This window comes from Erythrolamprus reginae, chromosome Z (genome assembly GCF_031021105.1).
Source record: "Erythrolamprus reginae isolate rEryReg1 chromosome Z, rEryReg1.hap1, whole genome shotgun sequence".
NCBI classification, from domain to species: Eukaryota; Metazoa; Chordata; class Lepidosauria; order Squamata; family Dipsadidae; genus Erythrolamprus; species Erythrolamprus reginae.
The window spans coordinates 136,544,817-136,558,788 of NC_091963.1; the positions used below are offsets into that span (position 1 = coordinate 136,544,817).

Here is a 13,972-nt window from a genome sequence, read left to right on the forward strand (position 1 = left end):
GTGTTAATGGATTTTTAACATATTACAATTGTTCATTTACACAGGGCTTGTAATCTGTCTCACACAATCCTATCTCCCCTTTTTAATCTACATTGCATTTGATGAACTGTAGTTACTTCATAAGTAACAAAATCCTATGTATACATATAAATATATGATTTTGTATGCACACGAAATCGTATATTTATACATACGTGCTACCCTCCAATTTTGGGATAGTATAAACTAACATGGCTTTTCACCTACAATGTTTATAATTAAAAACCTGAAGCAAACACAAACATTTTTGGGCAGGCTACTTGAACTCCCAAAGAATTATTGCACCCACATGTGTTTGAAAGCAAATAGCTTCCTTTGATAATAGGCATATTCATAACGGGCATATTGATTGTATAATTTATGCTGCCTGATGCAATGTAAACTTTGTTACCCTTTTATCTTGTTAGTACTCTCTTCGAGCCAAGCTTCACACAGCCTTGTGGGTTGAATTTGATACCGGAAGATATAAAAATGTCTACAGTCACGAATTTGCCCATGTTCAGGTAGGTTTGTGATTGAAATTATTTCTTTTCCTCCTTCCCCAATAATTTTCTATATTCTTATGGTATTGTAATCTTATGGAATTGTTATCTCTTCTACTATAATATTCCTCCAAACAATCCATGCGTTTTAGGTTGGAAGCTCTCAGAACCATTCAGAACAGGGGTATCCATCCCTCTGGCTGTGGTCCACTACCAGGCCTTGAGCCTTTCAGAACCAGACTGTGGAATTGGAGGATGTGCGTGCCCACTGCTTGTGCAAATAAAGCTGCACGTATGTGCTTGCCCGCCATGCATGCAGAACCATCCCGTCTCACTCCCCACCAATCTACAAAGCCGAAAAGGTTGGGGTACTCTGATTCGGAAGGCTCACAGAAAGGATGCAGAACACTTTTAAATTTATTGAGCTTTTTTCTTTACTACAATATGGTCAACTGATCAAACCGGCTACAAACCCTACGTCCCATGATTTTTTGAAGAGTTTTAATGCAACCTACTTATTTCACCCCCTGTATTAAATAAGTTGTATCATTCCTTTGAATACAATCCAAAATCTAATTTGCAAGTGTTAGAACCAATTAAAAAACACAAACCATTGGATAAAACATTCAAGATCCTCCAAAACTCCATCATTTTCATACATTACTTCAAAGTATGTTGAAGCGCACCCCCAGAATTTGTGTTTGGGAGGATTTTTAACAACTTTTTAAAGTCACTGAGTGCTAGCTATTGGTTTTATTTAAAGCAACTGCTTAATTATTTTTTTTTCAACGGGGAAAAGTATGGCCATATGCCAATATTTAATATTTGCTTATTTACGGGATCTCCCTGGCTTGTAAAGATGTGATAGTGACTTTATGCTTTCCTTTCTTTCTTTTATATGCCCTACAGGTCACAGAAATAGAAGTGATAATTATGATGAATTATCTCCCAATTATAATAGGCAGCGCCATTGGAGGCTTATTCTTACTTATTCTCTTAATTCTAGCACTTTACAAGGTGAGAATTACTTTATGTCAGAAATCCAGAGCAATTCTAAGAAATTGAAAATTGGGCTCTTCCTGGTCAGTTGGATTTTAAAAATTATTGGATCAGTAATATTTTAAACTAGCATTGCTAACATTCCAAAATTATTCAATTCATCCATCTCTACTTTATAATTTCCAAGAATATTGTAAGGCTACAGTTTCAGCTAAGATTATTTGAGATGGCAGAAATGAAGCCTAGGATTTTTGCTTGCAAAGCTTGCTATACCACTTGAGCTGAGATCAATTCCTAATTCTTACCAATTATTGTTGATGTTGTCCCTAGCGTGGAAAATTGTTTCCCAACTCCAAGAAAGAATTATTGGAATTCTTAAATTCTTAAGATTGTTCTGACTTAAATCTGATTTTAGCTGATCTAATACTTTACTTACTGTACTTAAGTTTTTCAAACTTACCAAAGTTTGAAAAGCAGTTTAATCAGAAAAACAGCATGGTTGTGGTCTGCTTTTTGGTATTCAGATTTTCCTGAAATATATTTCAGGAAAAGAGACAAAAGATATTTGTATTTTTATAACATTTCATATATTATTTTTATAATAATGTTACAGTTCCATAACAATGACTAGTAGCTCATTGCTTTCCCTGGGCTCTCCAAAAAGCATGTTGGAGAATATGCTAAGGTCTAAACTAGTAATTTTTATATTAGGATGAGGTGTTTTCCTAATGCAGAAACATGGGGATTATAAAAGGTGGCCTTATTCACTGCTCAGAACAGCTCTGAAAAATATTCTTGTTCAGATGAATCAGATTTCAACCCATTTTAATTTAAAAGGGTTTAGCTAAAGTCTTATGTTATTCAGTTAAACTAAGTTTCATACGTTAAAAAAAGAAAATGCCTATATTTCCCACTAAAAATCATCAGCATCTAGTACGGTAATTATATTATTTATGGATAGTTTATGAACACAACTGAAATCAAAAGTTTCTATAGCTAAGCAAGATAGCTGTTATGTGAGTTTTGCCGCATTTAACATTTTCTTTGCCAGAGGTTGTTATTTATTTATTTATTTATTGGATTTGTATGCCGCCCCTCTCCAGAGACTCGGGGCGGCTAACAGCGACAATAAAACAGTGTACAATAGTAATTTGGTATTGATGATTAAAAATCAATTAATATAAAAACCAAACATACATACATACATACCATGCATAGAATTGTAAAGGCCTAGGGGGAAAGAGGATCTCAATTCCCCCATGCCTGGCGGCAGAGGTGGGTTTTAAGTTGTTTACGAAAGGCAAGGAGGGTGGGGGCAGTTCTAATCTCTGGGGGGAGTTGGTTCCAGAGGGCCGGGGCTGCCACAGAGAAGGCTCTTCCCCTGGGTCCCGCCAGGCGACATTGCTTAGTTGACGGGACCCGGAGAAGATCCACTCTGTGGGACCTAACTGGTCGCTGGGATTCGTGCAGCAGAAGGCGGTCCCTGAGGTTATCTGGTCCGGTGCCATGAAGGGCTTTATAGGTCATAACCAACACTTTGAATTGTGACCGGAAACTGATCGGCAACCAATGCAGACTGCGGAGTGTTGGTGTGACATGGGCATATTTGGGAAAGCCCAGGATTGCTCTCGCAGCTGCATTCTGCACGATCTGAAGTTTCCGAACATTTTTCAAAGGTAGCCCCATGTAGAGAGCGTTACAGTAGTCAAGCCTCGAGGTGATGTTATATGAATATATATATTGTTATATGAATCATCCCAGCTGTTAAGTTAGTAACACAGTTGTTATCTGATTTCTCCACTGACTTCATCAACAAGTCGCAAAAAGTGATCACATGACCCTGGGGAAACATCAAAAACACACGCCAGTTGCCAAGCGCCTGAACTGATCACATGACCATGGGGATGATGCAATGGTTGTTAAGTGTGAAAAAAGGTCATAAGTCATTTGCTCAGTGTTATTATAATTTTGGTCACTGAATAAATGAGTTAAGTGATGGGCTAACTGTATTTGTGCTTGTAGTTTTTTAAAATTCTTTTTTTTTAATTTTGTAACATAACAAATTACAAATTTTGTAACAGTTCTGTGTTAGTAAAAACTTCAGAAGAGAAGGATTTAGGGGTAGTGATTTCTGACAGTCTCAAAATGGGTGAGCAGTGTGGTCGGGCGGTAGGAAAGGCAAGTAGGATGCTTGGCTGCATAGCTAGAGGTATAACAAGCAGGAAGAGGGAGATTGTGATCCCCTTATATAGAGCGCTGGTGAGACCACATTTGGAGTACTGTGTTCAGTTCTGGAGACCTCACCTACAAAAAGATATTGACAAAATTGAACGGGTCCAAAGATGGGCTACAAGAATGGTGGAAGGTCTGAAGTATAAAACGTATCAGGAAAGACTTAATGAACTCAATCTGTATAGTCTGGAAGACAGAAGGAAAAGGGGGGACATGATCGAAACATTTAAATATGTTAAAGGGTTAAATAGGGTTCAGGAGGGAAGTGTTTTTAACAGGAAAGTGAACACAAGAACAAGGGGACACAATCTGAAGTTAGTTGGGGGAAAGATCAAAGGCAACATGAGAAAGTATTATTTTACTGAAAGAGTAGTAGATCCTTGGAACAAACTTCCAGCAGACGTGGTTGGTAAATCCACAGTAACCGAATTTAAACATGCCTGGGATAAACATATATCCATTGTAAGATAAAATACAGGAAATAGTAAAAGGGCAGACTAGATGGACCATGGGGTCTTTTTCTGCCGTCAGTCTTCTATGTTTCTATGTTTCTACAACTTAAACTCCATTCCTAACAATCTTTCTGTGAGATAGCTTATGTGTAACCATTTGTTTCACAAATGTTGCACAGCTTGGCATGAATTGATTTACTGTATATCACACTGCTTAGATCTGCTTTTTAATTACTATAAAGCACTTGCAGTAAATAAGCAAGCAAGCAAACTGCCTATAAATAAGCAAATCTAGATCAAATCTAGTGTTTTAATATATGTACATAACTGAAAAGAAAATGGCATCTGATAAATATGAACAATATTTAACGTGTTAAAAATTGAGGCTGTAAAAATAGATGTCTGGAAGGCAAGACATTTATTTGTTTGTTTCTTATCTTTATTATTTGTAAATAATTATAAGCGGTCGGTGAACTTATTCATCTGTATCCCACTTTTATTATTTTTACAAATAATTCAAGGTGGTGAACATAATCAATAAGCCTTCCTCCTCCTATTCCCCCCACCCTCTCTGTGAAGTAACCTGTGCTAAGAAAAAGAGATTGGCCCAAAATCACCCAGCTGGCTTTTCTGGAGAAGACTAGAACTCACAATCTGCCGCTTTCTGGCTGGTGTGTAACCACTAGATTACACACTGGCTCTCCTTACCAATTCAAAATCTTTAAACGGAGGCTGGATCTCCCTACTCCCTACTCCCTACTCTGCTTCTAATGTTTTTTTGTTGATTTGTATTACAGTGTGGGTTCTTCAAACGGAATTATAAACAGAAGAAGGAACTTGAAGGAGAAAATGAGAATGCTGTTCAAGCAGCTGACAGTCAAGAAGATGGTGCAGAGAAGGAAGGTTCTAAGGCAGAGAAAGAGAACCAAAACAAACTCCTTACAGAACATTGAATACAGAAAATGAGACCCAATGATCAAATCATGTTTCTCTCCAGAGATTACAGCAAGGTTACTTGTAATAAATGTTCGGGGGGGGGGGGGATCCAAGAGATTGTGGTGCTGGTAATGAAGACTTCCTTTTTCCTTTCAAAAAAGAAAAAAGAAGTTATCGTTGCATTTAAGTGCTTCTACTGACCATCTTAGAAAAACAACTATAATATGTGATTGCCAAGGCAGATGGCAGGTACGTATGATGAGAGGACTGGAATAAGACACAGGCAGGCAAATGTGTTTGTCTGTGTTCTCTGCTAGTCCCTTGATCTGAGACAAATCTGTTTTGTGTGCATATTTTTGTGAGATTATTTTCTAAAGGATAGCAGATTTGGGGAGTCTGAACCTTTGGCCTTTGTTTGTCTTATCAGTTGCACAGCAGAAATGGGTAAAACTTAAAGGGGGAATTGTGTGAATTCTACCTTCACCCACTTGGCAAAGATATAAAAGAAACTCTCCAGAATTCTGGACAGTAACTCTCAACAGATGATTAGATTCACTGAGTTATAAATGTCAACCTCCAAAACCAAGAAAGATTCACTGAGTTATTCCAAAGCAGTTTCCTTTATTATTCCTCATCTATGGACAGATATCTTGCCACACTAAAGCAAACCACTAACATCAATAAAGATATAACTGAGTTGTTACCTTGAGCCTCTTCCTCCCAATCAAACTATTTAAACTTTGCTGTCTCTCGGTCTTCTGGAATGTGGTCCCCTCCTGCCTCGGAATCCAGACAGCATCCCATCACATTAATTCCCCTTAGAGATTACGGGGCCAAATCCAACCACCAGTTTATCACCTCAGCTTTCTTACTGGAGTCTACAATCCTTATTTTGGCAACTCTCAAACGAATGGGAGGAGAGGACGGAACAGCTTGGACTCTAGTCAGGAGCTTCACCATCTTAAACACCATTACGGCCCTGTAGCATATCTCTAAATACTCTTAAATTAATTTGATATTTCTTCCTGTGTTTAATATGGAACTTATTTAGAGATATCCTACAGGGCCATAATGGTGTTTAAGATGGTGAAGCTCCTGACTAGAGTCCAAGCCATTCTGTCCTCTCCTCCCATTCATTTGGATGGGAACATCCACCTCCAAACATAGAAACAAAAAATAACAAGGGTAACAAATGACAATCTGTTGCTGGCTAAGAAAATGGTATAGTATTCTGTCATCAGAAAACTTGGAACAGAATCTGTAAGTTAGGATCTGTTTCTTTTTTTTAAAAAAAAGCAGTATATATCATCAAACCTGTATGGTTTCAAACGCTGGGACTGTTTGAATTTTTCATTGATCACTTTTGCACTTAGTTTTAATCTGTGTTGAAATATTTTTGGGACATTTTTTGAATTTCTATTTTCTTCATATTTCAGTAAGTGCTTTCTTAAATATATATTTTGGTAATGTATTTGCAATAATGTAACTTTTTCGGAAAATTTTTAACAGTAATGTGAAAAAAGTAAAATTATAATAATTTCACAGACAGTGGCTAAAATAAATGTCTTGGATAACTTTTAACTTAATAAATGAAATCAATTTTGCAGAACAAAAAAGGTTTACATTCCAGAATCTCCATATATCACAAATCACTAATAAATTTCCCCCAACTTTGAAAAGAGGTTGGCTGGGCTCCTTCTTTGAGAGAAAAAAAAATCATGGTTAAGCATCCAGTGTACAGTGATCCCCCAATTATCGCGAGGGTTCCGTTCCAAGACCCCTCGCAATAATCGATATTTTGGGATGTAGTGGTGCGGAAGTAAAAACACCATCTGCGCATGCGCGCCCCTTTTTCCATGGCCGCACATGAGCAGATGGTGGAGTTTGCGTGTGGGCGGCGGGGAAGACCTAGGGAAGGTTCCTTCGGCCGCCCAACAGCTGATCTGCTCCGCAGCGCGGCAGCAGCGAGGAGCCGAAGATGGGGTTTCCCCGTTGCCCAGGCAACGGGGAAACCCCATCTTCGGCTCCTCGCTGTTGCCGCGCTGCGGAGCAGATCAGCTGTTGGGCGGCCGAAGGAACCTTCCCTAGGTCTTCCCCGCCGCCCAGGCAAAGGGGAAACCCCAAGATCGCTTGCCGCTTGCCCGTTCGGCCGCCCGCCCGGCCGCTTTGCTTGCCCGTTCGGCCGCCCGCCCGGCTGCTCGCTTGCCCGTTCACCCGCCCGCCCGGCCGCTTCGCTTGCCCGTTCACCCGCCCGCCCGGCTGCTCGCTTGCCGCTCGAGAGCAAGAGGGGGAGAGATAGAGAAAGAGAGAGAAGGAAAGAAAGAGATGAGAGAGGGAGGAAGAGAGTGTGAGAGAGGAAGAAGCAAGATAGAGAAAGAGAGAGAGAAAGAAAGATGAGAAAGGAAGGGAGTGACGTCATCGGGTGGAAAAATCGCGATACAGTGGTCCCTCGATTATCGCGAGGGTTCCGTTCCAGGACCCCTCGCGATAATCGATTTTTCGCGAAGTAGCGGTGCGGAAGTAAAAACACCAGCTGCGCATGCGCGATCTTTTTTTTTTTTTAAGGCCGCGCATGCGCAGATGGTGGGGCGACGGCAGTTCGGAGGCTGGCAATGGTTATTTTTCATGCCGGCCACCCCCCCAGTCCAATTTGAACCTGGTTTTTTTGTGCTCTCAAGTTGCTAGCTCTCAGTGAGAACACTTACCACTTCTGATTTCCAAGTCCAATTTGAACCTGGTTTTTTGGCCCTCCCAAGTTGCTAGCTCTCAGTGAGGACACTTGCCACTTCTGATTTCCCAGTCCAATTTGAACCTGGTTTTTTGGCCCTCCCAAGTTGCTAGCTCTCAGTGAGAACACTACACTTTATGATTTCCCACTCCAATTTGAACCTGGTTTTTTGGCCCTCCCAAGTTGTTAGCTCTCAGTGAGAACACTACACTTTATGATTTCCAAGTCCAATTTGAACCTGGTTTTTTGGCCCTCCCAAGTTGCTAGCTCTCAGTGAGAACACTACACTTTATGATTTCCCAGTCCAATTTGAACCTGGTTTTTTGGCCCTCCCAAGTTGCTAGCTCTCAATGAGAACACTACACTTTATGATTTCCCACTCCAATTTGAACCTGGTTTTTTTGTGCTCTCAAGTTGCTAGCTCTCAGTGAGAACACTTACCACTTCTGATTTCCAAGTCCAATTTGAACCTGGTTTTTTGGCCCTCCCAAGTTGCTAGCTCTCAGTGAGGACACTTGCCACTTCTGATTTCCCAGTCCAATTTGAACCTGGTTTTTTGGCCCTCCCAAGTTGCTAGCTCTCAGTGAGAACACTACACTTTATGATTTCCAAGTCCAATTTGAACCAGGTTTTTTGGCCCTCATGTCCTCCTTCCATCCCTCCCTCCTTCCATCCCTCCCTCCATCCCTCCCTCCTTCCATCCCTCCCTCCTTCCTTTCGTAAAAAGCACTTAAACAATGACAGAATAAAACCCCCCAGCCCTCACCTGTTTGAATTTCATTCACTCAGTCATTCATTCATTCTTCTCTATGCCACTCAGTCCCAACACTTTCAACCCACAAATTACCATTTCCCATCCCCTTAATGTACTGTACTGTACCTCTACCTGTACCTGTAACCTGTACTGTACACATTGAATAACACTTAGTCATCCTGATAGAAATAATAAAAATATTTATTTACATTTTTACATTTGGGGGGGGGGGGTTAGCATAACTAGGATAAATCGGGATCTTCTTCTATCACCAAGACAGATCCACAGATCCAAGACACAGATCCAAGACACAACAACTCCAAGACACAGATGCAAGACACAGCTCCAAAGAACAGATCCAAGAAACAGATGAAACCGCTCCGACCAACAGCTCCTACAAACGCTCAAAAAGTTGCAAAAGTTTCAAAGCAAACCACGCTGAGCAAACAACACTGATTGGCCGAGATTTCTGTCCATCAGCAATGACAACGCTGATTGGCTGAAATTTTGCTGTATCACCATTGCCGGGCAAACTTATTGTAATGGCAAAGCTGATTGGCCGAGATTTCGGCCAACCAGCAATGCTGCACGTCAGTTTGGTGATGACGCATGACGTCATCGGGCGGGAAAAACCACGCACGTATTTTTAATTTATTTATTTTTTTGAAAAATCGCGATATAGCGTTTCGCGAAGATCGAGATGGTATCAATTGCTGAAAAATCGCGATATAGCGTTTCGCGAAGATTGAGATCGCGAAACTCGAGGGATCACTGTATAGCCTTTCGCAAAGATTGAGATCGCGAAACTCGGGGGGTCACTGTATATATGCTAGTTATATGCAAGTGTCTTGAAACTGATTTAAAATATATTGAGTAATAATCCTGGCTCAATTTAAAAGAATGCATGGTGCTTGAGTGGAATCAAAAAGAGCATTTATTAGCTCAGCAGAGGGAAACACAGAAAAGAGAGAAGGATTAGAATGTTACAAAAATAACTACAGTTGGGTGAGATTCAGATCATGCAACAGAGGTTTCAAAGGCTGTTCTAGTTAAATATTGGAGTCTTAGTGTTCCCACATTCTGCTGGTTTCCTAAGTGAAAATCAAACAACTGTATTATCTTTTTTTTCCCCATCCCCCGCCTCCATCCCAACTTCCTTATAGACTGAATTGAAGGAAAATTTCTCCCAAATCAACTCCTGGGATCCAGCAAGAATTGCCACCGTAAGGAAAGGCACCCACTTATTTATAAAAAAAGGCATCTTACCTTGGAAGTGTTGTGAAACTTTTTTTTAACAAAACTTGGGCTGGAGTGGGAAGTATAATACAGCCTGTACACAGGTAGAGTAACGTTTAAAAACGGACTGACTAAAATCACCCTTTGGAATTATTCTGATCAGCAAACGGCGCAAGGCTTGGAATGGTACAGGGAGCCGGATCATACAGCTTGACCATAAGGCAGCCACCACACAGCGCTCTGTAGCACAGGCATGCAAGGACTGGAGTGAGGGACATGTTCAAGTGAAGAGTAGACATCACAGAATACCCTACAAATATAAATACAACTGTATTTGTTGCAGAAGGACACGACCGCTTTGCATCAAGGTACGATTCTGCTGTGGATAACTCGCTGGCTTGAGCTATTATGAGCGTTGCAGGCATTCTACTCTCTTCTACTGTATCCCAGTCAATCATTTCAATTCCTTAAGCTCCTCAGCTTCAGCAGGGTGACTCAGTTTCCGACTTCTGCCTTGTGCTCTCCAAGCTGTCCTCCCCATCTCCTAGCCAACTTTGCTTCTCACTGTCATCTTCACTGTCCTGCCACTCCTGTCCCTCAATGAATTTCTCCTGCCTTAAATTATCTAGAGTGGCCTCCCATTCTCCCCTCGTGCTTTCGCCTCCATCATCTTGCCAGTCGTGATTTGTGATCTCATCCCGGCTTTTCTCCCCAATGTTTGAATTCCTGTCACCTTGTGCGTATTGTTCTACGCTCTCACCATCTTCATCATCATGACACTCAAGCCTCATACTCAGATTGTCACCCTGGAAACTCCCCTCCACCCTCCTGTAATCATCGTCATCCTCATCGCCGTCCTGACATTCCAGCCTCATGCTTTCAGTGCAGTCCCCCTGTAATCCCTGTTCCAGTTGTTCATCCTCATCGTCCTGCCACTCGGTCATGGAGGAATCCACACCAGCTTCCCAAGTCTGCCTCATGCTTTCTCTGCCATCATCATCATCCTGCAACTGTTCCTCCAGACCTTCAACAACGTCATCCTGCCACTCCACCCTCATAGCTTCATCCCCGTCATCCTCCCATTCCTGCCTGGTGGTCTCATCCCCAACTCCCTGCCATTCAGGCTCCATAATCACCATCCCATTCCCCTGCCACAGGTTGTGTGCTTCCCCTCCCACTCCCTGGTCCCTGACCCCTTCCATTCCCGCCGCTTCCCATCCTTCCATCAAAGTCAGTGTCTCCCCTCTCCTCACGTGGGCTCGCCGGTGCTGAGAAAGTGCCGATTTCTGTCCAAACCCTCTTCCACAATAGGGACATCGAAAGGGCTTCTCACCAGTGTGAGTTGCTTGATGCTGAAGGAGAGCGGAACTACGCACAAAGCCTTTCCCACAGTCTGCACACGAATAGGGCTTTTGTCCTGCATGAATACGCTGGTGTATGTGGTAGGTGGAGCTGACACTGAAGCTCTTCCCACACTGGCTGCAGCAGTAGGGTCGTTCACCGGTGTGAGTTCGCTGGTGTTGCAAGAGTGCTGAGCTTACGCCAAAACCTTTCCCGCACTCATCACATTTGAAGGGTTTCTGGCCTCGGTGCACCCGCTGGTGCTGCTGGAGGTTGGAGCTCTGATTGAATCCTTTCCCACAGTCTGGACAGCGAAAGGGACGCTCGCTCATATGGATCCGCTGGTGTCGTATAAGATGGGAGCTCTCTGCAAAATGTTTCCCGCACTCAGGGCAGCCAAAAGGCCGCTCCCCGGTATGAGCGCGGAGATGACGGACCAAATCAGCCCGGAGACGAAAAGTCTTGGTACACTCTCCACAAGAAAATGGACGCTCCCCAGAATGGAAGCGTTTGTGTTGTGTAACCTTTGAGCTCTGAGAAAAGCATTTTCCACAGATGGAGCAGACGTAAGGCTTCTCCCCGGTGTGGATCCGCTTGTGCTGAATGAGATCAGAGCTGTGGCTGAAGCTCCGCCCACACTCTGGACAGGTGAAGGGTCGTTCGCCTGTATGTGTCCGTTGGTGGATGATGAGATTGGAGCTTTGTGAGAAGCCCTTGCCGCAATGTGTGCACCGGTATGGCTTCTCACCTGTATGAGAACGCATGTGCTGAACTAAGTGAGAGTCTTGGCGATAACTTTTGTCACAATGGGGGCATTTGTATGGTTTCTCACCTGTATGGACGCGACGATGACGGATTAGGTGAGAGCTGTTGCTAAAGCTCTTCCCACACTCAGGACAAATGGCAGCTTTGAGTATTTTGTCGTCAGAAAAATTATCTGTAGATTCCTGTCCCAGAGATATGATAGATTCACTGTTAAAGACCTCATGCAGAGTGCTTTCCACTTGATAGTCTTCTATTCTTTTCACTGGAGAGTCTCTAGGCTGCATTTGTTGGTCTTCTTTCTGTTTGTTCTGCGATTCTGGTTCCTCTTCTTTGTTTTCATGTGTCATCTTAATGCCTATAGACAGAAGTTATATCACAACAGTTTAATCTCATTCTCACCAAATAAATTTAAACTTTTTGCTCTACGTTACTTTAGAAAAGCAGATTATATCTTAAAATAACTGATGGCAAACTCAAAGGATTTTTTTAAAGTCAAGTTCACTCCTAATTTACACTGTTATAAGCCCACACCATCTAAAATGATGTGTAGAGGTTAATTTCGATATCCAAAGTTTATTGAACTGACTTTCCCATTGAAGTTATGAAGACTAAACATAATTTTTCTTGGATCCTTGTAAAACAGAAATATTTAAAAATGTAACTATTATTGACTATCCATATTTAGAAGGATCTTTTAACAGTTGAAATTACGTAGAATTTAGCACTAAAATGGCAATGTAAATATATAGTGAACAATTTCTGTATAGAGTTTTATTTTCACTCTTATTCAGTCATTAGCATATTTATTAGTGAGACAAAATTTGTTTCCTGTATTTGTAGTGAAGCAAAGAAGTTAAAGAATTTAGTTGAGTGGCATTCTAATTTCTGCCATAAAGTACATAGAGAAGTTAATATTTTAAGCTTCAAAAAAGAGGTAACTGTAAAGTGATTTTGGTTATGAATCACTGGTTGGGGTGAGTACACACACACACACACAACCCTGGTATTCTCCTCCCATTTACTATACAATTGTTACCCTCCGGGTCCTTTTAGACCCGGAGTATAAAAGGGTTGGTTCTAGCTACTGGAATGGTCTTCTTGAATTCTTTTTTCACTAATATACTAATTTGAACATTTCTGAACACAATGAAATGAAAATTGAAGTGAAAAAATAATACTTATTTGTTTATTTTGCTCATCAAACCCCTCCCCCCCATTTTTGTGAAATTTTGTTCCTTTTCATCTAGATTAGGCTGCAAAATCTTACTTTTTTGACCGTCTTTAGTATTGGGAAACTAATTTGAACATTTCTGAACACAATGATATGAAAATTGAAATGAAAAAATTTATGCTTATTTGTTTATTTTGCTCAGAAAAGGGCCAACCCCCTCACGGTTGTGTGTACTTTTTTTCAACTTAGAGATAGAATAGCCTGCCAAATCACAATTTTTGACCATCTTTGACATTGGCATACTAATTTGAACATTTCTGAATATAATGAAATGAAAATTGAAGTGAAAAAATTAATGCTTATTTGTTTATTTTGAACCTAAAAGCTCAAACCCCCCCCCCCCCATTTTTGTGCAATTTTGTTCATTTTTATCTCGATTAGCCTGCCAAATCAGAAACTTTTGACCATCTTTGGCATTGGCATACTAATTTGAACATTCTGAACATAATGAAATGAAAATTGAAATGAGAAAAAATGATGTTCGCAAAGATTATACACTTGTGCTCCTCCGGGTCCTTTTAGACCCGAAGTATATAAAGGTTGGTTCTAGCTACTGGAATGATTTTTTTGAATAATTTTTTCACTAGTACACTAATTTGAACATCCCTAATCACAAACAAATGAAAAATGAAATGAAAAAAAAATTGATTTTGCAGGCAAATCTATCTATAAATTGAAATAATTGCACACAGCCAGGGAGGGCAGGCTTTTCTCAGCAAAATAAACAAATAAGCATTAATTTTTTCATTTCAATTTCCATATCATTGTGTTCAGAAA

The 13,972-nt window shown here is 41.0% G+C and overlaps 2 protein-coding genes across 2 annotated transcripts in view; one reads left to right on the top strand and one right to left on the bottom strand.

Annotated features, from left to right (window-relative positions):
• ITGAL (integrin subunit alpha L) overlaps positions 1 to 5,843 on the top strand; it is a 99,943-nt gene extending 94,100 nt beyond the window's left edge. The window contains exons 28-30 of the mRNA XM_070728883.1: positions 447 to 542; positions 1,431 to 1,538; positions 5,002 to 5,843. Of these exons, the coding sequence (XP_070584984.1) occupies positions 447 to 542; positions 1,431 to 1,538; positions 5,002 to 5,157 (360 nt within the window). The 3' untranslated portion in view covers positions 5,158 to 5,843. The remainder of the gene's footprint in view (positions 1 to 446; positions 543 to 1,430; positions 1,539 to 5,001) is intronic.
• Positions 5,844 to 9,265: 3,422 nt separating this feature from the next.
• LOC139154138 (zinc finger protein 271-like) overlaps positions 9,266 to 13,972 on the bottom strand; it is a 34,943-nt gene continuing 30,236 nt past the window's right edge. The window contains exons 6-7 of the mRNA XM_070728569.1: positions 11,192 to 12,319; positions 9,266 to 10,168 (exon numbers count right to left, since the gene is read on the bottom strand). Coding sequence (XP_070584670.1) covers positions 9,996 to 10,168; positions 11,192 to 12,319 — 1,301 coding nt within the window. The 3' untranslated portion in view covers positions 9,266 to 9,995. The remainder of the gene's footprint in view (positions 10,169 to 11,191; positions 12,320 to 13,972) is intronic.